Below are 27,663 nucleotides of genomic sequence, written 5' to 3'. Positions count from 1 at the left end.
GTGTCAAACAAGGAAACAGTAGACAAACCAATTATCAAATCGCAGGGAAGTACTGCTCACTTTTATCAGTGTTTTTGTTGAATTAAAAGCATACTGAAATGAGATGTTCTTATTCAAACGGGGATAGCAGGTCCATTCTATGTGTCATACTTCATCATTTCACCATATTGCCATATTTTTGATGAAAGGATTTAGTAGAGAACATAGACAATAAAGTTCGCAACTTTTGGTCGCCAATAAAAAAGCCTTGCCTGTACCGGAAGTAGCAGACCATGTGCGCGTGATGTCACAGGTTGTAGGGCTCCTCGCATCTGAACATTGTTTACAATCATGGCCACCAGCGGCAAGAGCGATTCGGACCGAGAATGCAACGATTTCCCCATTAATTTGAGCGAAGATGAAAGATTCCTGGATGAGGAAATTTAGAGTGAAGGACTGGAAAAAAAAAAAAGGCGATTGCATTGGGAGAGATTCAGAGGTTTTAAGACACATTTACTAGGATAATTCTGGGAAATCCCTTATCTTTCTATTGTGTTGCTAGTGTTTTAGCGAGTTAAATAGTACCTGATAGTCGAGGGGTGTGTCCAAGGGCGTGTTGACGCTAGTCTCTGAGAGAAGTCACGAAGCTGCAGCAGGACAGAATCTCCGCTGTTCTCCGGTAAAAGGAAACTTATTACCACAATTTTCACACCGAAAATTGCCTGTCGACATGTAGTCGGGATCCATGTTCGCTTGACCGCTCTGATGAAGTGAAGTGAATTATATTTATATAGCGCTTTTTCCCAAGTGACTCAAAGCGCTTTACACAGTGAAACCCAATATCTAAGTTACATTTAAACCAGTGTGGGTGGCACTGGGAGCAGGTGGGTAAAGTGTCTTGCCCAAGGACACAACGGCAGTGACTAGGATGGCACAAGCGGGAATCGAACCTGCAACCCTCAAGTTGCTGGCACAGCCACTCTACCGAACCGAGCTATGCCGCCCCGATCCATAGTAAAGCTTCACCTCCGGGAATTTTAAAGAAGGAAACACCCTGTGTTTGTGTGGCTAAAAGCTAAAAGTCAGTGTTAAAAAGTAAGTAAAAATAATACAAGAATTAGGGGTATTTTACTTGAATTAAGCAAAATTATCTGCCAATAGAACAAGAAAATTTGGCTTGTCAAGACTTTCCAGAACAAGTAAAATTAGCTAACATCAATGAACCCAAAAATACCTTAAGTATATTTTCACTATTTTGGTAGAAAAAAAGAGACCTTTTTGCTCAATATGTTGAAAAATATTCTTAAATTAAGTAAATGCTAGTGTCATTATCTTGACTTAGTGATGTGCGCTCGGCATTACATTTATTGAAACCTGCAAATTTATACTAAAAACTAATTTATTGTTCCTACTGGAAAGTGAAGTGAATTTTATTTATATAGCACTTTTTCTCTAGTGACTCAAAGCGCTTTACACAGTGAAACCCAACATCTAAGTTCCATTTACACCAGTGTGGGTGGCACTGGGAGCAGGTGGGTAAAGTGTCTTGCCCAAGGACACAACAGCAGTGACTAGGATGGCAGAAGCGGGAATCGAACCTAGAACCCTCAAGTTGCTGGCACGGCCACTCTACCAACCGAGCTATGCCGCCCCACTAACAATACCATGAGACAAGACAAGACGAGACAAAACACACACACACACACACACACACACACACACACACACACACACACACACACACACACACACACACACACACACACACACACACACACACACACACACACACACACAATAACATTGTTTGAAATGTTAAATGTTTAAATATTAAAAGTCAGTTTACTGTACTGTGTCAACTGTATATATTTATATATGAGTACGTATTTTCTATTGTTTCATTGAAAATAAAACAGCAAAAAGTCCATTTGGCTGACATCTGGTTCAATCATGAGACACAATTCTGTCAAAATCATGATTTTTTTTCATGTTTGAAATAAGAAATTATTACTTTAAAAAAAGTAGTTTTACACTTGTGTTGATGACATAGCTTTGCAAGACTTGATATTCTATTTTCAAGCATGTTTTACTCAATATAGATGATTTAGGACCAAAACACTTAAAACAAGTAAAACACTAACATAAAATCTGCTTAGTGGGAAGAAAAATCTTAGACAGAAAAAGAGCGAATATCGCCGATATTTGAGATATTTAATCTTACTTAAATTTCAGTTTTTGCAGTGTAAAGGCTAAAAGCTTCCCACCGACAGCTTTCTTCTTTGACGTCTCCATTATTAATTGAACAAATTGCAAAAAATTCAGCAACACAAATGTCCAAACTACTGTGTAATTATGCCATGAAAAGAGACAACTTTTAGGGGCTAATATGTCCCCTCCAACCAATAACGTCACAAACACGCGTCATCATTACGCGACGTTTTCAGCGGAAAATTTAAAATTGTAATTTAGTAAACTAAAGCGGCCGTATTGGCATGTGTTGCAATGTTAATATTTCATCATTGATATATAAACTATCAGACTGTGTGGTTGCTAGTAGTGGCTTTCAGTAGGTCTTTAATGTCTTCGGAAAAAACTAATTTCACAGTCATTTCCTTGGTTATGGGGATTATTTCCATTCATTTGTTTCTATTGTACAAGGTACAAAGTATCCCTAACTGTTAAAGGCCTACTGAAAGCCACTACTAGCAGTCTGATAGTTTATATATCAATGATGAAATATTAACATTGCAACACATGCCAATACGGCCGCTTTAGTTGACTAAATTGCAATTTTAAATTTCCCGCGAAGTATCCTGTTGAAAACGTCGCGGAATGTTGACGCGTATGATGACGTCACCGGTGGTAGCGGACATGTTCTTCCAGCACCGATCACGGCTAAAAGTAGTCTGCTTTCATCGCATAATTACACAGTATTCTGGACATCTGTGTTGCTGAATCTTTTGCAATTTGTTCAATTAATAATGGAGACGTCAAAGAAGAAAGATGTTGGTGGAAAGCGACTGTAGCAAAACAAACACAGCCGGTGTTTCAATGTTTACTTAATAATAATAATGGATTAGATTTATATCTCGCTTTTCTATTATTAGATACTCAAAGCGCTCACAAAGAAGTGGGAACCCATCATTCATTCACACGATGGTGGTGGTAAGCTACATCAGTAGCCACAGCTGCCCTGGGGTAGACTGACGGAAGCATGGCTGCCAGTTTGCGCCTACGGCCCCTCCGACCACCACCTATCATTCATTCATCATTCATTCACCAGTGTGAGCGGCACCGAGGGCAAAGGGTGAAGTGTCTTGCCCAAGGACACAACGGCAGCGATTTGGATGTCCATAGACGGGGAGCGAACCTGTAACCCTCAGGTTTCTGGCACGGCCGCACTACCCACTACGCCATGCTGCCCATTCCCTAAAGATGACAGTGAAGCTTTTCAATGGAACAGCGCGGTCAAGTGAACATGGTTCACTACCACATGTCAACCGGCATGAGTGAGAAAACTGTGGTAATAAGTCGGCTCTTACGAGTTTGCGTCGTTCCTGCTGCAGCTGTCAAAGAGGCAGCTGCGACTCTCTTGGCTCCAGCGTGCCCTTATGCTCCGTCTCTCCACAATGACCATAGTAACTAATTACATTACCATAGTAACTGGTATATAATACATAAGCACAGATTCCAACCATCTAAATACTTTGTATAGTTGAAGACTCACGTTCAATAGAAAACATGACTTGACATCATAATGGCAGCTACACTTTCCATCTTAAAGGGGAACATTATCACAATTTCAAAAGGGTTAAAAACAATAAAAATCAGTTCCCAGTGCCTTGTTTTATTTTTTTAAGTTTTTTTCAAAATCCCGGAATATCCCTAAATAAAGCTTTAAAGTGCCTTATTTTTCGCTATCTTCGAAACCACTGTCCATTTCCCTGTGACGTCATACAGTGCTGCCAATACAAACAACATGGCGGTTACCACAGCAAGATATAGCGACATTAGCTGGGATTCAGACTCGGATTTCAGCGGCTTAAGCGATTCAACAGATTACGCATGTATTGAAACAGATGGTCGGAGTATGGAGGCAGATAGCGAAAACGAAATAGAAGAAGAAACTGAAGCTATTGACGCTATTCGGCCATAGCGTGGGTGTACCTAATGAACTGGCCCATAGCATAGCTGCCTTATTAGCATCGCCGGTAAAATGTGCGGACCAAACGATCAGGACTTTCGCATCTTGTGACACTGGAGCAACTTAAATCCGTCGATTGGTAAGTGTTTGTTTCGCAATAAATGTGGGTATCTAGTTTCAAATGTACATACAGCTAGCGTAAATAGCATGTTAGCACCGATTAGCGTCGCATGTTAGCATCGATTAGCTGGCAGTCATGCCGTGACCAAATATGTCTGATTAGCACATAAGTCAACAACATCCACAAAACTCACCTTTGTGATTTGGTTGACTTAATGGTTGCAAATGCATCTGCAGGTTATCCATACATCTCTGTGCCATGTCTGTCTTAGCATCGCCGGTCAAATGTGGAGACACTGGTACATTCAATGGGGGTCTGGCGGCAGATTTCTTGCCAGTGGTGCAACTTGAATCCCTCCCTGTTAGTGTTGTTACACCCTCCGACAACACACCCACCAGGCATGATGTCTCCAAGGTTCCAAAAAATAGTCGAAAAAAACGGAAAATAACATAGCTGAGACCCGGTGTTTGTAATGTGAAAATGAAAATGGTGGGTGTGTTACCTTGGTGACGTCATCGCTAAAAGTCCGATAAACAGAAAGGCGTTTAATTTGCCAAAATTCACCCATTTAGAGTTCGGAAATCGGTTAAAAAAATACATGGTCTTTTTTCTGCAACATCAAGGTATATATTGACGCTTGCATAGGTTTGGTGATAATGTTCTCCTTTAAAGATCGATAAAAAACATTTAGATGTGTCCATCGGGCCAGATTGAATCGGGCCTAAATTTGCCCAGGTCTGGTTTAAAGTCATATCCAACAATTATGACGACGACTGAGTTTCATTTTTCAATGATTTCTGCAAGTGGTGAATCATCGAATGGGGCGGTTGTGGTGCATGCAACACGAGGCTTGTGGCATTTTCAACTGAATGAGAAAGTGCTCTCACGGGAGGATGTGATCAATACGGCCATTTTGTGGACACTGTCTTCCATGAATTAATCCAGTGTGGATATCTGCTGCCTTCCTCACTCCAATCATTATATTTCACCTCCACCTGTTGAACAACAACTCCTCTCCTCGTCTTTCATTGCCTCTTCAGTCCTCTTTCGGCCCGGCAACACACTGCCAGAGGTGGGGCGGATAATGCCCAAAATTGGTTTATTTTGTCCCGAAAAACTTGGAGTCTGAACGACACCTGAGAGGCCAATTTTCTTTATTAGGGACCGAATGTCCCTTTGGGAAGGAGGACCCTACTGTATTTCTAAGGTTGTATTATTATTATACCACCGCCTCTTTGAGCTGTAATTTGACCCCCTTAAAATGCTTCAAAACTCACCAAATTTAACACAGACACATCAGGACTGGCAAAAATTGCGATCTAATCAAAATGACCAAAAATCAAAATTGTGCTCTAGCGCCCCCTAAGAAAAAACACATACAAAACTGCTTGTAACTTCCGTTAGGGTTGTCGTGGAGACATGAACCAAAAACCTATATGTAGGTCTGACTTAGACCTGGATTTCATACACTGACTTTCTTCAGCAAAAATCTCCAAAAAGTTGGTAAAAACCCCTTCTAAACAAAAGTTTCCTAAAATATGTCATTTTTGCCTCTATGAGCTGTAATTTGACCCCCTTACCATGCTTCAAAACTCACAAAATTTAACACAGACACATCAGGACTGGCAAAAATTGCGATCTAATCAAAATTACCAAAAATCAAAATTGCGCTCTATCGCCCCCTGGGAAAAAACACATACAAAACTGCTTGTAACTTCCGTTAGGGTTGTCGTAGAGACATGAACCAAAAACCTATATGTAGGTCTGACTTAGACCTGGATTTCATACACTGACTTTCTTCAGCAAAAATCCACAAAAAGTTGGCAAAAACCCATTCTAAACAAAAATTTCCTAAAATATGTCATTTTTGCCTCTATGAGCTGTAATTTGACCCCCATAAAATGCTTCAAAACTCACCAAATTTAACACAGACACATCAGGACTGGCAAAAATCGCGATCTAATCAAAATGACCAAAAATCAAAATTGCGCTCTAGCGCCCCCTAGGAAAAAACACATACAAAACTGCTTGTAACTTACGTTAGGAATGTCATAGAGACATGAAACAAAAACCTCTATGTAGGTCTGACTTAGACCTGGATTTCATACACTGACTTTCTTCAGCATAAATCTACAAAAAGTTGGCAAAAACCCCTTCTAAACAAAAGTTTCCTAAAAATGTCATTTTTGCCTCTTTGAGCTGTAATTTGACCGCCTTAAAATGCTTCAAAACTCACCAAATTTAACACAGACACATCAGGACTGGCAAAAATCGCGATCTAATCAAAATGACCAAAAATCAAAATTGTGCTCTAGCGCCCCCTGGGAAAAAACACATACAAAACTGCTTGTAACTTACGTTAGGAATGTCATAGAGACATGAAACGAAAACCTATATGTAAGTCTGACTTAGACCTGGATTTCATACACTGACTTTCTTCAGCAAAAATCCACAAAAAGTTGGCAAAAACCCCTTCCAAACAAAAGTTTCCTAAAATATGTCATTTTTGCCTCTTTGAGCTGTAATTTGACCCCTTTAAAATGCCTCAAAACTAAAATAAAATGGACAAACACATCAGAACGGACGAAAATCACGATCTAATAAAAAACCAAACCCCAAAACTCAAAATTGCGCTCTAGCGCCCCCTAGGAATAAAACAGACAAAACTGCTCCTAGGAAGAAAACACAGACAAAACTGCTTGTAACTTCCGGTAAGAATGTCGTAGAGACATGAAACAAAAACCTATATGTAGGTCTTATTTAGACCTACATTTCATTCATTGACATCCTTCAGCAAAATTCAACATGAAGTTGGCAATTACCCCTTCAAAACAAAAGTTTTGTGAAAACCTGTTACACTTTTTCAAACATTATCTCCTCAGAGCGCGTTTGTTGTGTCGGCTTCAAACTTGCATAGGAAAGAGATTGAACCCTTCTGATTAAAAGTTAAAAGTTGCGCAAAGAGTTTTTCTAACTGCTCCGGTTTTGATTTTACGAGCCTTCAAAGAACCTCTGCGCCGATGCTGCTGCGCTGCTGCCGTCTCAAGATGGCTGCTTAAAAGCAGGAAGCACCAGCGTGACCACACAATGCAGAGAAGGTAGGTACTGTGCAGGTAAAGATATGTTGTCTGGGTGATGGCAGGAAGCACCAGCATGTATGGGTGAAAGAAAGAAGCGGCAGTGTGACCCCAGGATGCAGGGAAGGTAGGTCGTGTGCAGGTAAAGATATGTTGAATGGGTAAAGGCAGGAAACACCAGCAAAAGTTGGTCCCGTCCATTGCTGCTTGCAGCTTTAATTATCATTATTTTTGGCCCAGAGCTGTACATTGTAAAACTGAATAGACACGTGGCTACAAAGGAGAATACGTTTGTGGTGAAGGTACCTTACTATACCAAAAAATGACATTTTAATGATGTTCTTTTTAACAGTAATATAAACATGCCCTCTATATGACTACCAAATGTGAAAAAATACCTGCTCAGTGGCCTAGTGGTTAGAGTGTCCGCCCTGAGATCAGTAGGTCGCGAGTTCAAACCCTGGCCGAGTCATACCAAAGACTAGAACAATGGGAGCCATTACCTCCCTGCGTGGCACTCAGCATCAAGGTCAGGAATTGGGGGTTAAATCACCAAAAAGGATCCCCGGGCGCAGCCACCGCTGCTGCTCACTGCTCCCCTCACCTCCCAGGGGGCGACGAAGGGGTTTGGTCAAATGCAGAGGACACATTTCACCATGTCTGGTGTGTGTGTGTGTGTGACAATCATTGGTACTTTAACCTTAACTTAAAAATATATCATCATTCTCATTTGTTTGAACCTCTTAATTTTTAGAGAAGAGCTTTTACGGCTCATTCTTCAGTGCGCTCCTCTGTACACGACCGCGGGCGTTCCTCTCCTATGGCTGCTCTCACTCTACAATCAACACACCTGACACTGATGGCGATGACGCACACTATCTAGATCCAGCGTGTCCTGCGTTCCAGTGCCAGAACGTAGCTACTTGTATTGTACAGTAAGCCCACACGTTGTGCAGCTCTCCTCTCCATGTTCTAAAAGGAGGGAAATGTTAGAATAATCATGTCTATATATTATCACACAACTTTAGTATGGTTAAAGTCTGTTGCTATAGTTATTAGCTATTGTGCTTAAATTGTCCTTTTTGTATCTGTGCAAGGATGAAAGTCCTTGTTATCTTTGTTTTAGCCCAATAACAGCCTAAATTTGACCCATCGGTCAAATGCAGAGGACAAATGTCACCACACCTAGTGTGTGTGTGTGTGTGACAATCATTGGTACTTTAACCTTAACTTAAAAATCTATCATCATTCTCACTTGTTTGAACCTCTTAATTTTTAGAGAAGAGCTTTTACGGCTCATTCCTCAGTGCGCTCCTCTGTACACGACCGCGGGCGTTCCTCTCCAAAGGCTGCTCTCAATCTACAATCAACACACCTGACACTGATGGCGATGACGCACACTATTTAGATCCAGCATGTCCTGCGTTCCAGTGCCAGAACGTAGCTACTTGTATTGTACAGTAAGCCCACACGTTTTGCAGCTCTCCTCTCCATGTTCTAAAAGGAGGGAAATGTTAGAATAATCATGTCTATATATTATCACACAACTTTAGTATGCTTAAAGTCTGTTGCTATAGTTATTAGCTATAGTGCTTAAATTGTCCTTTTTGTATCTGTGCAAGGATGAAACTCCTTGTTATCTTTGTTTTAGCCCAATAACAGCATAAATTTGACCCATCGGTCAAATGCAGAGGACAAATGTCACCACACCTAGTGTGTGTGTGTGTGTGTGTGTCAATCAATCAATCAATGTTTATTTATATAGCCCCAAATCACAAATGTCTCAAAGGACTGCACAAATCATTACGACTACAACATCCTCGGAAGAACCCACAAAAGGGCAAGGAAAACTCACACCCAGTGGGCAGGGAGAATTCACATCCAGTGGGACGCCAGTGACAAAGCTGACTATGAGAAACCTTGGAGAGGACCTCAGATGTGGGCAACCCCCCCTCTCTGTGTGACTTTAACTTTACTCGGACATCACGATGCATATTGCAAAACCCTGCGAACAAAGGCAGCCAAAAGTACACGCAAGCTCATGAACCTTATGGTTTGACACTTTGGTATTGTTTAACGCGACTATCCAACATTGTAAAAACATTTATAAGTCAGAAGAGATGACATCCATTATAGGTCCTCTATAAGCGGCGGAAAAGAACTACACATTAAGATAGTGTGGTTCAAAGTGTCTCAGTCTAAATGATACACGGTGGGTGTATTTGTGCGTCTGAAAGCCTTAAACCAACTGCCAGACAGAAAAAAAAAAAAAAAGGTGAGCCGGTGCCACTCAGGGTCATGCTGCCTTTGTCTGGGGAGCTGTAATTACTGCTGGATGGACTACAAGAGGGTGGGAACTGGCCATGATTTAATCTGCCTTTCTATTTACGAAAATAAATTCGCCCCAAGGGGATCGAGAGGCTTTTTTGAGGTCATTCAGTTTAGTATCTTTAGAATCTAACGAGTGCCTTGGACAGGGAGGTGCTGAGATCAATGGTGGCCTCGACTGCAAGCCTTGTTCCTTTTACTTTGTCTTTCAGTCAATCAGAAGCGTTTCCGGAGGAGAAGACCGATTTAATTTGGATTTAAATACGACGAAGTCAGAAGGGTTAGATGATGATGAAGTGTTGCATCCGTTTGTAGAACACAGTTGTTGTGCATCCGGTAAGGCTCAGGATGACAACTCATTTTAAAAGGACGGCTGTGGGGGGGGCGTGGCCAGCGGACCTGCAGCGAAGCGGGGTGTGCCAGGATCGGCTTTGAGATTAGCGGCAGGTGCGTAGATGACACAGCTGAGAGAGATTGTCTGCTCTGTTAAAGGCAGCAGTCGGGAAGGAGAGGGATGGTGGAGAGAGAAGCCGAGCGAGAGCGAGACACGACACTGGAGGAAAAACATTTGTGTGCTCACTTGAGAAAAGACTTTGCACATTTATTGAAAAATAAAACCTGGATGAGCCTTGGATGTCGATGATTGGTGGTCCAACGAACACGGAGGAGCAAGACCTCCACAACGGCATGTAAAACCAGAGTGAGAATGAGAAAATGAGAATCAATCAATCAATCGTTTACTTATATAGCCCTAAATCACTAGTGTCTCAAAGGGCTGCACAAACCACTACCACATCCTCGGTAGGCCCACATAAGGGCAAGGAAAACTCACACCCAGTGGGACGTCGGTGACAATGATGACTATGAGAACCTTGGAGAGGAGGAAAGCAATGGATGTCGAGCGGGTCTAACATGATACTGTGAAAGTTCAATCCATAATGGATCCAAGGCAGTCGCGAGAGTCCAGTCCAAAGCGGATCCAACACAGCAGCGAGAGTCCCGTTCACAGCGGAGCCAGCAGGAAACCATCCCAAGCGGAGGCGGATCAGCAGCGCAGAGATGTCCCCAGCCGATACACAGGCGAGCAGTACATGGCCACCGGATCGGACCGGACCCCCTCCACAAGGGAGAGAGGGACATATGAGAAAAAGAAAAGAAACGGCAGATCAACTGGTCTAAAAAGGGAGTCGATTTAAAGGCTAAAGTATACAAATGAGTTTTAAGGTGAGACTTAAATGCTTCTACTGAGGTGGCATCTCGAACTGTTACCGGGAGGGCATTCCAGAGTACTGGAGCCCGAAATGAAAACGCTCTATAGCCCGCAGACTTTTTTTGGGCTTTAGGAATCACTAACAAGCCGGAGTCCTTTGAAGGCAGATTTCTTGCTGGGACATATGGTACAATACAATCGGCAAGATAGGATGGAGCTAGACCGTGTAGTATTTTATACGTAAGTAGTAAAACCTTAAAGTCACATCTTAAGGAAGCCAGTGCAGGTGAGCCAGTATAGGTATATATATGTATGTATATATGTATATAAAGGTATATACAGTATAGGTGTATATGTATGTATATATGTATATAAAGGTATATACAGTATAGGTATATATGTATGTATATATGTATATAAAGGTATATACAGTATAGGTGTATATGTATGTATATAAAGGTATATACAGTATAGGTATATATGTATGTATATATGTATATAAAGGTATATACAGTACAGGTATATATGTATGTATATATGTATATAAAGGTATATACAGTATAGGTGTATATGTATGTATATATGTATATAAAGGTATATACAGTATAGGTATATATGTATGTATATATGTATATAAATGTATATACGGTATAGGTATATATGTATGTATATATGTATATAAAGGTATATACGGTATAGGTATATGTGTATATAAAGGTATATACAGTATAGGTATATATGTATGTATATATGTATATAAAGGTATATACATTATAGGTATATATGTATGTATATATGTATATAAAGGTATATGCAGTATAGGTATATATGTATGTATATATGTATATAAAGGTATATACAGTATAGGTATATATGTATATAAAGGTATACACAGTATAGGTATATATGTATGTATATATGTATATAAAGGTATATACAGTATAGGTATATATGTATGTATATATGTATATAAAGGTATATACAGTACAGGCGTAATGTGATCAAACTTTCTTGTTCTTGTCAAAAGTCTAGCAGCCGCATTTTGTACCAACTGTAATCTTTTAATGCTAGACATGGGGAGACCCGAAAATAATACGTTACAGTAATCGAGACGAGACGTAACAAACGCATGGATAATGATCTCAGCGTCTTTAGTGGACAGAATGGAGCGGAATCAGCACCTCCGAGTCCATGGTTCTCGCCCGGAACAGGGTTTAGTGCCACCTGCGGGTTGGGGAGGAGACCCTGCCCCAAGTGGAAGAGTTCAAGTACCGCGAAGTCTTGGAACGATGAAAAATCAAAAGTATCTGGTTTGGTGGCTGCAAGATTAGGTTTCTGCTTTTTGCAGATGATGTGGTCCTGATGGCTTCAACTGGCCAGGATCTTCAGGTCTCACTGGATTGCTTTGCAGCTCAGTGTGAAGCAACTGGGGTGAGAATCAACGCCACCAAGTCGATTCCTTGGTTCTCGCCCGGAAAAGGGTGGAGTGCCATCTCCGGGTTGGGGAGGAGACCCTGCCCCAAGTGGAGGAGTTCAAGTACCTAGGAGTCTTGTTCACGAGTGAGGGAAGAGTGGATGGTGAGATCGACAGGCGGGTCGGTGCGGCGTCTTCAGTAATGCGGACGCTGTATCGATCCGTTGTGGTGAAGAAGGAGCTGAGCCGGAAGGCAAAGCTCTCAATTTACCGGTCGATCTACGTTCCCATCCTCACCTATGGTCATGAGCTTTGGGTCATGACCGAAAGGATAAGATCACGGGTACAAGCGGCCCAAATGAGTCTCTCCCTTAGAGATAGGGTGAGAAGCTCTGCCATCCGGGGGGAACTCAAAGTAAAGCCGCTGCTCCTTCAGACCAAGAGGAGCCAGAGGAGGTTGTTCGGGCATCTGGTCAGGATGCCACCCAAACGCTTCCTTTGAGAGGTGTTTAGGGCATGTCCGACCGGTAGGAGGCCACGGGGAAGACCCAGGACACGTTGGGAAGACTACGTCTCCCGGCTGGCCTGGGAATGCCTCGGGATCCCCCGGGAGGAACTGGACGAAGTGGCTGGGGAAAGGGAATTCTGGGCTTCCCTGCTTAGGTTGCGACCCGACCTCGGATAAGCGGAAGAAGATGGATGGATGGCATATAAAACGCAGTTTTGCACTTTGTTGACATGTGTAGGGATGGTGTTGTGTGAGCAAATTATCTTGGGTGTGTTTTGTCATGTGTGTTTGATGCTGGACTCACAGTCGGCCTGGGCGCAGATGAGGCAGGCGGCGGTGCTGTTAAAAAAGGTGAGAAGGCTCGCTACGGCCAAGCTGACGTCCGAGTTGGTTGGCCTCAGGTCCAGAGTGGTGAACCGAGGGAACTGGACCTTTAGGATGTCTTCCGGAGCCACCTTCACGTAGGGAACCTGCACAGGGACATAAGGCTCAGTCAAAACATGGATTGTTAGGTAATGTTATTTGTCGTAAAGGTTTAATTCCAGCTTGCATAGCTAAGGATTCCTGTTCTGACACTATTTTTTTTTACTTTTTTCATATGTCTTACTGGTATTTTTGTTTAGTCTGCGTGGGCGCATAGCTGCGCTGGTAGCATTCCTTCCAAGGCAGAAAACAAGCAGGGGCATGCAGGTATGATTAAGGTTTTCATAAATTAACGCAGGAGCTAAAAAACAAAACAAAAAGCGAGGAATACTGTGGTGCGGAAGGAATACTGGAGCAAGGCAAAAAACTCGAAGTAACCTAAATGTTGCTTTTAGCAAGCATGGACCCAGCAACTAGTGCTGGGTGACAGAAAACTATAAAGGGGAGTGATTACCCAAAACACCTGGTGGGGACACTAATTGCTAAACAAAGACAGGTGAGGAGGGTCAGTGCCCATGGAAACCGACAGTAAACATGGAACGAGGGTGCACCCAGGAAGCAGACCAAAACAGGAAAAACACCAGACCTAAATCATGCCAGGACCCGGGTGACAGTTCATGACCATTTTATTCTTGTGGCCTAGTGGTTAGAGCATGGGTGTCAAACTCTGGCCTGCCGTTTAATTTCATTTGGCCCTTGAGGCAACATCAAATCAACATTAGAGCTGGCCCGCCGCCGTAACACCACATTCACCGCTAGTACTCATACTTGCTAACCCTCCCGATTTTCCCGGGAGACTCCCGAAGTTTAGTGCCCTTCCTGAAAATCTCCCTGGGCAACCATTCTCCCGATTTCCACCCGGACAACAATATTGGGAGCGTGCCTTAAAGACACTGCCTTTAGCGTCCTCTTTTCCTCCATATAAACAGCATGCTGGCCAAGTCACATAATATATGCGGCTTTCACACACACATACTTGGCCAACAGCCATACAGGTCACACTGAAGATGGCCGTAGAAACAACTTTAACATTGTTACAAATATGCGCCACACTGTGAACCCACACCAAACAAGAATGACAAAACACATTTTGGGAGAACACCCGCACCGTAACACAACATAAACACAACAGAACAAATACCCAGGAACCCTTGCAGCACTAACTCTACCGGAACGCTATAATATACACCAAACCCCGCCCACCTCATTTTTATTTTATTTTTGAATTTGTTAGCCTGTGGAAAAAGTTGATGTTGATATTTACCTCAGAAGGCTACAAATAGAAAAGAGGCATTAATTTTTTACATGTTATTTAATATACCACTGATGTTTTTTCGTTAGTTTTTTTGAAAGTTGATTTTGCACTGTTACCTTATATAAGCTCTGCCTGTTGCATGGGAGGAAGCTGGAGTACCCGGAGGGAACCCACGCAGTCACGGGGAGAACATGCAAACTCCACACAGAAAGATCCCGAGCCCAGGATTGAACCCAGGACCTTCGTATTGTGAGGCAGATACACTAACCCCTGTACCACCATGCTGCCCTATTTAAGCCTTGCTTGTTCAATATTTATTGCAAAACTTGTCTGGGTCTCTATTAAATGGGTAATTTCTTCAACCTTGGCCCGCGGCTTTGTTCAGTTTGAAATTTTGGCCCACTCTGTATTTGAGTTTGACACCCCTGGGTTAGAGGGTCCGCCCTGAGATCGGTAGGTCGTGAGTTCAAACCCCGGCCGAGTCATACCAGAGACTATAAAAATGGGAGCCATTACCTCCCTGCTTGGCAGTCAGCATTAAGGGTTGGAATTGGGGGTTAAATCACCAAAAATGATTCCCGGGCGATCCAGGTTGATGGGTCAACTGCAGAGAATAATTTTGCCACATCTAGTATGTGTGTGACAATGATTGATACTTTAACTGTTTAACTTCAACTTTATCTCATTGTTCTTACTAGTTTACAAGTTGTATTAATTTTATTTTCCAAATGTTCTCCAGATGAGCCATCTGCCTCAGTGGTTATTGGCTGTGATACTGTTTGCTCACATGGCTCCTCTGTACTCAGCCTTGCAATCATTGGTCCATATAGTTGCATATTAGTGTATGATGTGTGTGTATGTTTGTGTTTGGTATACGTGTCCGTGCATACGTATTTATAATTGGGGGTTATGGGTCATCGGGCTATTGTTTTTAACTTTGTATAGCACTTTGCATTGCATTTTTTTTTATGTATTTAAAGCGCTTTATAAATAAAGTTTGGGTAACACTTTAGTATGGGGAACATATTCTAAATAAAGACTTGAGTTATTTGGACACTAGGGGAAAATATTCTAAGTATCAAAGACTTAACCTCTTAAGGCTCAAGCTTTTTGTTTACATGATTGTTTTATTTCTCTTTGCTATTTGGGCTTATTGGACCATAGTTACAATAAAAACTAAAAATCATACTGTTATATGATATACTTAGTCCATAAGTAACAAACATGGACTTCATGTTTAGTGACATGCTAATTTCTATTTTTACACTTTTTTTTTTACAAATTTCATTGAATGTTATACTCTTCTGACACCACCAGATACGTGGCCATAAGACCCCAGTTCAGTAGTGTACACAATTTTGGAAATAAGAGCTAAAAGGTGCTGTCCACCTTCGGTTAAGGGTTAGGGTTAGGTTTATTGTAGTTTTGTAATGTAATAATTATTATTAGTAATTAGTCATTAAGTGTTATTGAAGGACAACTTCCTTACTTGGTGCAATCTAGCAATAATTATGAGGTTATTGAGGGAAGACTTAGTTAAAGGCTTACTGGTTGTATAATAAGGCCATGCAGAATAAGGCATTAATAAGTATTTAATAATGACTAATTAAGAGCCAATATGTTACTAATTTGCATGTTAATAAGCAACTAATTAATGATGAATATTTTCCCCCAAAGTTTGATTTGATTTCGATTTGATTTGAATACCCTTAGCCAGGTATTGATAATAGGTCAAATCATGACTAGCCATCCCACTTCTCACATCTATTTGTCGAGGAATAGTACTTTTGGTAAAATCCTTGCACACAATCTTTTGACTTTTGACCCCATTTTTCAAAAAAGTCCCCACAACTCTTGATTTTAACCGGGGTCAAACTAAGGGCAACCATTCCACGGAAGGCTGTGGATTAGTACTCTCAATGTGAATAAGAACCTGTGTCCAACTATAACAAAGCAATCCACTTCAATAGAAGTCAGAGCAGTGATATACCTTGACCTCGGGGTCAGCAACCCGCGGCTCTAGAGCCACATGCGGCTCTTTAGCGCCTCCCTGGGGCATTGTGTGGACAAACATGACACAAACTTTCCCAATTGTTAGAAAGCCCACTGTTTACCATGAATTGATTAACGTGGACCCCGACTTAAACAAGTTGAAAAACTTATTGGGGTGTTACCATTTAGTGGTCAATTGTACGGAATATGTACTGTACTGTGCAATCTACTAATAAAAGTATCAATCAATCAATGTTTAGTATGTTTAATATGAGTATATGGTGAACATCGTTTTGTCCTAATAATTTTGCCGCGCCATCGTGTGGACTGTGACGCAACAGTTTGTTTAAATGTGAAATCTCCCCCTCCTTCTTTGTCTCATTTTGTCCACCAAACCTTTTATGCTGTGCATGAATGCACAAAGGTGCATTTTAGATTAGATTAGATGGTACTTTATTTATTTCGTCAGGAGAGTTCCTTCAGGAAAATTTAAATTTTCAGCACAGTCCCATTCAAGATCAGACAAACATTACAGGGAGACAGAACAGGATCGCTGACGGGTCTGCCGGCTTCCAGCGCCCCTTACAAAAAAGGTGAGATAGAGGTAAACGAAGGGGGGAAATGGGAGAAAAAAATAGAAGATTAAAATAAAATAAAAACAATTGGTGTTAGCCTGGGCCCTGGAGAGGGGGTCCAGACTGAGGCCAAGGAAAAAAAAACAACTCATAGTCATAGTACACATCCCTCTTCCATGTGTGTAAGAGGGAAACATCATTATGAATTTATTATGGGTCTACTGAAAATGTGAGCAAATCTGCTGGGTCAAAAGTATACGTACAGCAATGTTAATATTTGCTAACATGTCCCTTGGCAAGTTTCACTGCAATAAGGTTCTTTTGGTAGCCATCCACAAGCTTCTGCTGGAATTGTTGACCACCCCTCTTGACAAAATTGGTGCAATTCAGCTGAATTTGTTGGTTTTCTTGCATTGACTTGTTTCTTCAGCATTGTCCAGACGTTTAAAGTCAGGACTTTGGGAAGGCCATTCTAAAACCTTCATTCTAGCCATACCACTTCTGACGTGTGTTTGGGGTCATTGTCCTGTTGGAACACCCAACTGTGCCCAAGACCCAACCTCCGAGCTGATGATTTTAGGTTGACCTGAAGAATTTGGATGTAATCCTCCTCTTTCATTGTCCTCATTTAAAGCAGCAGTTCCATTGGCAGCAAAACAGGCCCAGAGCATAATACTACCACCACCATGCTTCAGCTGGGTAGGGTTCGGAGGTCACCCGACTTAAACTAATCACAGGAATACTGGCAAGGAACCATAGACAGGCATCAAGATTAGACCTATAAGAAGAGGGGGTCTACAAGGAAAGGTATACAGAGGACATTAAAGCAGCAGATACAAGCAGACACTTCTACATACAGCTATGAATAAAAAATAAAAGAAACATATCCACTGTGGTGGCCTCTGTGGTGTTCCACGCCATCGTCTGCTGGGGTGGAGGGAGCATGGCCAGAGACAGAAGCAGACCCAACAAAGCAACCAAGAGAGCCGACTCCACTCTCTGCCAATGTCCAGTCCGCATGGATGAGCGAGGATACGTCCAAGGTGACTGAGGTGTCCAACACCTGCTCACCCAGCCAAGACACCGCGAAGCCTCTCCGTCCCGGCGCTCAGTGCTAGCTCCGCAGCCCTGTCCCCTCATTCTCATCTCCTCCAGTCCCTCCAAACTCTGCAGCTCTGTCCCCTCATCCGCATCTCCTCCAGTCCCTCCAAACCGACTCCGGTGTGGCAGACACCCAGCAGCTGGTCTCCACGGCCAAAAAGCTCCCGGGAGGCAGATCCAGAAGTCCACAAAAAAGCACCACAGAGGTCAACAAAGTGCCACCCCTTGTCACACAGTCCCAAAGGGTCCCGGACCAAAAGGCCCCTAAAAATATAATAACACATGAAAACAAGAGGGAAACACACAAGGATGACACAAGAGCACAGAGCTCCTGCCAACAGCAGCCACTACAGCAGTGCCATCTTGGAAAAAGTTTTGTTGATGTTATTGACTTGTTGGAGTGCTAACATGCTATTTAGTGCTAACATGCTATTTAGTGCTAACATGCTATTCCATCATTATGCCTCATTTGTAGGTATATCTGATCTCATTTGATATCCTTTACTTTTATCCTCTTTGTACATCATTAATATTTGCATGTCTCATTACACAATGTCTGTTTGTAATATCAGCTGCATTTCTAATAGTTGTTTGTGTGCCATATTGTTCCAGACCACAGCAAATATTACCTAAAGTGCAAAAGATTGTAATAAATCTATTAAAAGAAGACAGCCTGTTTTTTTTTTTAACTTGGACACACACATTAATACTTTTGACCATTATAATCCAGTAATTTCCAGAAGTTATCTCACCCTCTGAGTAGCCTCTGATTTACAAATGGTTTCTAATGTTGTAAAAATGTGTAGAATAAATATTGCATTTCAACATTTCTGTCAACGAAGATTTGCTTAAGTCCGTGACCCATAGTCATTTTGATAGTAGGCTATTATAGCTAATATATACACTTAAGTCATGTGTTCACTAGAAGACTCATTTTTTGCGACTCCGAACAGATATTTTTGTATTTTTCATCCAATATGGCTCCTTCAACATCGTGGGTTGCCGACTCCTCCCTTAACCTGTGTCAAATAACAGTCTATCTGACGTTGTCTTTATTTTTAAGTTACCGTGCCATGATTTTACCAGTCCGGCCCACTTGGGAGTACATTTTTCTCCATGATTTTGACACACCTGCCGTAAGGAAATAGACACAAAACTGTCAAGACTAGGACTACGGCGTGGACTGTTTTCCCGAGGTGCGAAGCGAAAGGATTGGACATGGTGTGAAGGTAATGATATCTTTTAATCTTAACACTCAAAAGTACTACAAAAACAAATGGTTTAAACAAAACTCGCACAAAGGCAGAACTATGGACTTGCAAACTATGGCATGAATAAAGAAAACTTACTTGGAACGAGAAAAAGAGCAAGGAAAAGAGCAGCATGGATCATCAGCATGAATAACAAGGGTGTATAGAGGGTGATGTCGCCAGGCTGACTGCCTCGCAACTGCAGGCTTAAATAGTGATGTGGGGATTGACAACAGGTGCATGAGTCCAAATGAATCAGGTGCGTGGCATGAGGACTGTCATGGAAACAAAGCAGGGAGTGAAAAAAACAGGAACTGACAAAGTCCAAAAACCAAACAGAACATAACATTAAGGTTTTACTACTTACGTATAAAATACTACACGGTCTAGCTCCATCCTATCTTGCCGATTGTATTGTACCATATATCCCGGCAAGAAATCTGCGTTCAAAGGACTCCGGCTTGTTAGTGATTCCCAAAGCCCAAAAAAAGTCTGCGGGCTATAGAGCGTTTTCCGTTCGGGCTCCAGTACTCTGGAATGCCCTCCCGGTAACAGTTCGAGATGCCACTTTAGTAGAAGCATTTAAGTCTCACCTTAAAACTCATTTGTATACTCTAGCCTTTAAATAGACTCCCTTTTTAGACCAGTTGATATGCCGTTTCTTTTCTTTTTCTTCTATGTCCCACTCTCCCTTGTGGAGGGGGTCCGGTCCGATCCGGTGGCCATGTACTGCTTGCCTGTGTATCGGCTGGGGACATCTCTGCGATGCTGATCCGCCTCCGCTTGGGATGGTTTCCTGCTGGCTCCGCTGTGAACGGGACTCTCGCTGCTGTGTTGGATCCGCTTTGGACTGGACTCTCGCGACTGTGTTGGATCCATTGTGGATTGAACTTTCACAGTATCATGTTAGACCCGCTCGACATCCATTGCTTTCCTCCTCTCCAAGGTTCTCATAGTCATCATTGTCACCGACGTCCCACTGGGTGTGAGTTTTCTTTGCCCTTATGTGGGCCTACTGAGGATGTCGTGGTGGTTTGTGCAGCCCTTTGAGACACTAGTGATTTAGGGCTATATAAGTAAACATTGATTGATTGATTGATAACATAACTAAACATGATCACCAGGACATGACAAAAACAGAGGCGGCAGAACAGTTTTAGTCCTGATAAATCACACCGAAAGAGCTGTTCTTGCTTGCTCACACTGAAGTCAGAGACTACTCTCTATACTCCCTTATGTTCCTTGCTTGGCTTGTTGGTCTCGTCTTGTGTTCTCTTGATTTTCTAAGAGCCTGTGTTCTGGAATCGATTACCTGGTCTCAGATATTCGACTCTGCTGCTAATTTGCCACATTGGTAATTGGTACCTAGCTTCCAAGAAAACTAATATGACAGCATCATTTTGGTGGGAAACATTGCCTTTATTGTGTCATCAAAAATGAGACAAGGGCTAAGGAAAGGAAAGTCAGCCAAGGCCGTCTAGAGGAATCAATGAATACATTTGTCCTGTCCACTTCAGTTGGCCAAGCAATCTTCTAATTGATTATGATGTTCCACTAACTTTGATTTACTGTAGTATAATAAATACAATGTATTCCCTTGTGACCAGCAATTAATTTAGCTTACTAACCGCAATTGTACTCCAAGGTGTGTCGAACACGGGCAAATTCCTGCAGCCGGTGAGGGAATGCGGGCTGAAAGCGGCGGGCAGGGCGTTGGGTCGGTCGGCTGGCAAAGACATTAGGGGCAGAACGCAGTGGGGCTTGAAGGAGATACCGGAGGACGTGCCGAGTGTGAGAGGAGGAACAAGGAAAGGGGGCCTCTTCATCATAGCAGATTGCCCTGTCTGTGGGCTTCTCAGCAGCCATACATCGCCTTTACCTCGTCCCTGTATCCCCTCGATTGGATTTCCATCCTTGCCCATCGATGTGTAATAGAGTCCCTAGATGTCTGGATGGATGGAGATGCAGCCGGTGCTGACAGTTTTACGGCGGAAAGATCAAACCTGGGTAACAAGAAGCCTAAAACCTGGGTAATAGTTGTACAGCGCATTGGGGAAATGTGCAAATGTGCTTTCAGTTGACGATTTGTATTTCTCCCTTTTCTAATCTTTGTGCCCTTCTCTTGTTTCCCTAATTTTTTAACTCCAAACTTTGTTGGTTTCCTTCTCAAAATTCTGACCTGGTTCCCCTGTCCATTTCTGCCAGTGGGTGCTCGGTGTGTGTGTGTATTAGTGTTGTCCCGATACCAATATTTTGATACCGGTACCAGTACCAAAAGTATTTCGGTACTTTTCGGTAGGGCTGGGAGACATATCGAATATTCTCGATATATCGCTGTGTGATATAGAAAATGACTATATCGGGATTCTCGAGTATGCGTTCTCATGCAGTTGCTTTTAGCTGCGGGCATTACGGTACAAGGCTCTTCTCACGCTGAGGAAAACAATATATATGTGTATTCACTCTGAAGGGTGGGGGCTAGTGGCGTATTGAAAAAGACAAGACTTCCGTAGTGTTTTCAGATCAACTGGGCGATGCGAATTGAATGTTATTTTTAGGTTGGTCTCTCCAAAGCTTTGGAATACATTGCAAAATACCTATTCTGTTCTGGGTTATCATTTAAAACCATTTTATGTGTCATCCAAAGAACTTGGGATTGACCAGCAACTTAAATTCCCTCGGAGGAACATCTGGTCCAAAGGCAACACTTCTTACATTCGTCACATACTCTCGCGCGCGCAACATGACGTTGTACATGACATGCCCTCGCAAAGCAGAGAGGTAGCCACATGGGTAACATTAGCAGTGGTGCTAACGGAGTGAATTATATTTATATTGCGCTTTTTCCTCAAGTGACTCAAAGCGCTTTACATAGTGAAACCCAATATCTAAGTTACAATTAAACCAGTGTGGGTGGCACTGGGAGCAGGTGGGTAAAGTGTCTTGCCCAAGGACACAACGGCATTGACTAGGAAGGCGGAAGCGGGGATCGAACCTGCAACCCTCAAGTTGCTGGCACGGCCACTCTAGCAACCGAGCTGTACCGCCCCACAGTGGTAATACGAGAGAAAGAAAGTGTGAATTTGGTAACAAATGGAGGAACAATGAATTCCTAAGAAAAACAGCACGGGGTCCATCGTCTGGCGGTGGTTTGGCTTCAAGCGGGAAGATGTCGAGCAGACAACCGTAATATGTCAAGTATGAGGTAAAGCGTTGCTAAAAAAAAAGTAGCATTAATACTCATTTGTAGCATCATTCGAAAAGTCACCTGCTAGAGAATGAAGAGTGCTTGAAACTCCGCATGTCAACATCTATGGCCGGTGCCACACCAACAAAATGCCCAAGCAACAATTTCCAGATCAACACCGTATGAAACAAATAATAAATAACAAAAGGAGATAACCTCCGCAGGAACCTACCACATAGTGAAGGACATACACTATTTGATTTCCTATTATGCAGCTCATTTTTATTTAACACTTATTGAAATATCTTAGTGACATCATGCACAAAAGTGCACTTTATTTGTTTGAAACTATTATAGTGGTGTTCTGTACAAAAAGTGCACTTTAATTTAGTGTTTTGATATGTCATCTTAGTGACATCATGCACAAAAGTGCACTTTATTTGTTTGAAACTATTGTAGTGGTGTTCTGTACAAAAAGTGCACTTTAATTTAGTGTTATTTTGATATGTCATCTTAGTGACATCATGCACAAAAGTGCACTTTATTTGTTTGAAACTATTGTAGTGGTGTTCTGTACAAAAAGTGCACTTTAATTGAGTGTTGTTTTGATGTGTCATCTTAGTGACATCATGCACAAAAGTGCACTTTATTTGTTTGAAACTATTGTAGTGGTGTTCTGTACAAAAAGTGCACTTTAATTTAGTGTTGTTTTGATACGTCATCTTAGTGACATCATTCACAAAAGTGCACTTTATTTGTTTGAAACTATTGTAGTGGTGTTCTGTACAAAAAGTGCACTTTAATTGAGTGTTGTTTTGATGTGTCATCTTAGTGACATCATGCACAAAAGTGCACTTTATTTGTTTGAAACTACTGTAGTGGTGTTCTGTACAAAAAGTGCACTTTAATTTAGTGTTGTTTTGATACGTCAGCTTAGTGACATCATGCACAAAAGTGCACTTTATTTGTTTGAAACTATTGTAGTGGCGTTCTGTACAAAAAGTACACTTTAATTTAGTGTTGTTTTGATATGTCATCTTAGTGACATCATGCACAAAAGTGCACTTTATTTGTTTGAAACTATTGTAGTGGTGTTCTGTACAAAAAGTGCACTTTAATTTAGTGTTGTTTTGATACGTCATCTTAGTGACATCATGCACAAAAGTGCACTTTATTTGTTTGAAACTATTGTAGTGGCGTTCTGTACAAAAAGTGCACTTTAATTGAGTGTTGTTTTGATATGTCATCTTAGTGACGTCATGCACAAAAGTGCACTAATAGCTTGTTTTAAAATATTTTGGACTTTCTGTTTTGGAAATGACATGAATGTTTGTGCCACTGCTTAATAACTGTTTAATAAATACACTTTTGGTAAATTGACTTAGTTGTGATTTCTCTCTCTGCATGAAAGTTTAAAAGTAGCATATATTAATGCAGTATGAAGAAGAATGTTTTAATGTAGACACATAGAATCATCATACTGCTGTGATTATATGTATCAAGTGTTCATTCAATGCAAAATATGGAGATATATATGGTGTATCGTAAAATGGTCTAAAAATATTGAGATATTAATAAAAGGTCATATTGCCCAGCCCTACTTTTTGGTACTTTGATACTTTTCTAAATAAAAGGGACCACAACAAATGTCATTCAGGCTTTGTTTTAACACAAAAATCTTATGATATATTAAACATATATTTATTATTGCAATTTAGTCCTTAAATAAAATAGTGAAGATACTATAGACAACTTGTCTTTTAGTAGTAAGTAAAGAAACAAAAGCTCCTAATTTAGCTGCGGTAACATATTGTGTCATTTATACACCTGTTATTTTGTCAAAATTATTAAGGACAAGAACATGAATTATTAATCTATTTGTTCATTTATTGTTAATATCTGCTTACTTTCTCTTTTAACATGTTCTATCTACATGTCTGTTCAAATGAAATAATCACTTTTTCTTCTCTTGTTTGATACTTTACATTAGTTTTGGATGATACCACACATTTGGGTATCAATCCTTTACCCATCGGTCCTGCTAGACACCGACCTCTATTTAATAATACAACTTAAACATTTGACAACCAAACAATAAAACAAGGTGACTCGGTAAAAAATCTGGGTATTATCTTCCACCCAACTCTCTCCTTTGAGGCACACATTAAAAGCGTTACTAAAACGGCCTTCTTTCATCTCCGTAATATCACTAAAATTCGCTCCATTTTGTCCACTAAAGACGCTGAGATCATTATCCATGCGTTTGTTACGTCTCGTCTCGATTACTGTAACGTATTATTTTCGGGTCTCCCCATGTCTAGCATTAAAAGATTACAGTTGGTACAAAATGCGGCTGCTAGACTTTTGACAAGAACAAGAAAGTTTGATCAAATTACGCCTGTACTGTATATACCTTTATATACATATATACATACATATATACCTATACTGTATATACCTTTATATACATATATACATACATATATACCTATACTGTATATACCTTTATATACATATATACATACATATATACCTATACTGTATATACCTTTATATACATATATACATACATATATACCTATACTGTATATACCTTTATATACATATATACATACATATATACCTATACTGTATATACCTTTATATACATATATACATACATATATACCTATACATACATATATACATACATATATACCTATACTGTATATACCTTTATATACATATATACATACATATATACCTATACTGTATATACCTTTATATACCTTTATATACATACATATATACCTATACTGTATATACCTTTATATACATATATACATACATATATACCTATAGTGTATATACCTTTATATACATATATACCTATACTGTATATACCTTTATATACATATATACATACATATATACCTATACTGTATATACATATATACATACATATATACCTATACTGTATATACCTTTATATACATATATACATACATATATACCTATACTGGCTCACCTGCACTGGCTTCCTGTGCACTTAAGATGTGACTTTAAGGTTTTACTACTTACGTATAAAATACTACACGGTCTAGCTCCATCCTATCTTGCCGATTGTATTGTACCGTATGTCCCGGCAAGAAATCTGCCTTCAAAAGACTCCGGCTTATTAGTGATTCCTAGAGCCCAAAAAAAGTCTGCGGGCTATAGAGCGTTTTCCGTTCGGGCTCCAGTACTCTGGAATGCCCTCCCGGTAACAGTCCGAGATGCTCCCTCAGTAGAAGCATTTAAGTCCCGCCTTAAAACTCATCTGTATACTCTAGCCTTTAAATAGACCTCCTTTTTAGACCAGTTGATCTGCCGCTTTTCTTCTTTTTTCTCCAATGTCCCCCCCCTCCCTGGTGGAGGGGGTCCGGTCCGATGACCATGGATGAAGTACTGGCTGTCCAGAGTCGAGACCCAGGATGGACCGCTCGTCGGGACCCAGTATGGACCGCTCGCCTGTATCGGTTGGGGACATCTCTACGCTCTACGCTGCTGATGCGCCTCCGCTTGGGATGGTTTCTCGTGGACGGGACTCTGGATGTGAATTCTCCCTGCCCACTTGGTGTGAGCTTTCCTTGCCCTTTTTGTGGTTTCTTCCGAGGATGTTGTAGTCGTAATGATTTGTGCAGTCCTTTGAGACATTTGTGATTTGGGGCTATATAAATAAACATTGATTGATTGATTGAAATAATAATTTTTCTTATTGAATATTTTTTGTGCATTGGTAAGTTTTTCACATCAGTACTTTTGCTTTGGCTCTAACTTTTTGAAAGATTGCACTTTGCTTTATTGTGTGAATGCTGCAAACATTTACACGTATGGTTTTAGACACCAAAATTCATCTATTTATTCTTCTTTGTCTTCTCCAGATTTTAGTGTTCTCTACCTTCCACATTGTTCACCTGATTCAAACCTTTCTAACTTCAAACTGCTCAGCCTTTTCGGGAATCACGGGCTTTCCCTTGTCAAATTCCAAAAAATCCCAAATTTCCCAGAACTCCAGGTTTTCCGGGACTTTTTTTCCCATTCAAAATGAATTGGCCATTTTTCAAACTTCCACCATTTCCACATTTTTCAACCTATTCAAACCGTTGTACCTTCAACACATTCCACCATTCTGGAAATTTAAACTTCCCCTCTTCCACTGGTACTGTATTTGACTACTGTACTTCTACTTGTACTGATCTTCTACCATAACTACTGTGACTTATTGTGCAACTTAATTGTCTTGTAATTAATGTACATCAGAACTATTCAATTGTTGTGTGATTTTTGTATTTAGTGTATTAGATTCTGCAACTAGTGTTTGGATCCAACTGTACACAATATCTGAAGAGCTGTGGTGTAGTCTGCACAAGACAAATAAACTTGAACCTTGAACCTTCCAAATTCCCCAAAATTACCAAATTCCTGTTTTTCCAAAGCCATATTTCCACCCTTTTTCTGGCGACTACTCCTCCTACATTTTTCAATGCATTTCAACCGTTCCACAATCAAATCATTCCTCTTAATCAGGACCAAAAACAAGGTGGTTTTTTGAACTGAAAAAATTCCCGGTTTCGGCCGGGCAGGCCATGGCTAATGTTGCCAGAAGGCACAGTTGCATGCCTTGCCCCGAGGCCGGGCGGGCCGCTTTTCCACTTATTACAGACTATTAATTAACAATTTAGCTCTTTGTAGTTTTACATTTATTCATGTGGTGTTTTCATCCGAGGCTTTCACTGATGTCTTCAATAATTTCTCAAACCAATTAGTTTGAATGATCAAACAACTCATGAAAATTCAAAGTCCAAGGCTTTTGTTTTTAATAGAACATTGTCAGTCTTTACTGTCAGAGAGTTTTTGAACAGCCAATCAAAATCACCAGTCAATGACAAATGCAGTTTGCAACATTAGCTTTCAGCAGAATGTTGTTTCAAACTGCTTCTTTAACATGTTTATTATCTGGGAGACAAACACAGGCATTACCACACACCATCCTGACTCATGGTTTCAACATTTGATTCTTCTTAAAAGTGTATTAAATTACTTTGTACTTTCTACAACCCAAAAAATGGCGCAATCGG

At 41.0% G+C, this 27,663-nt stretch overlaps 1 protein-coding gene across 1 annotated transcript in view; it reads right to left on the bottom strand.

Annotated features, from left to right (window-relative positions):
- grik4 (glutamate receptor, ionotropic, kainate 4) overlaps positions 1-27,663 on the bottom strand; it is a 1,015,986-nt gene that overhangs the window by 322,815 nt on the left and 665,508 nt on the right. The window contains 1 exon segment of the mRNA XM_061878268.1: positions 13,086-13,251. Coding sequence (XP_061734252.1) covers positions 13,086-13,251 — 166 coding nt within the window.

This window comes from Nerophis ophidion, linkage group LG18 (genome assembly GCF_033978795.1).
Source record: "Nerophis ophidion isolate RoL-2023_Sa linkage group LG18, RoL_Noph_v1.0, whole genome shotgun sequence".
Taxonomy (NCBI): domain Eukaryota; kingdom Metazoa; phylum Chordata; class Actinopteri; order Syngnathiformes; family Syngnathidae; genus Nerophis; species Nerophis ophidion.
Note: the sequence above shows the minus strand (reverse complement) of the source record. Positions and strands in the feature narration are given on the sequence as shown.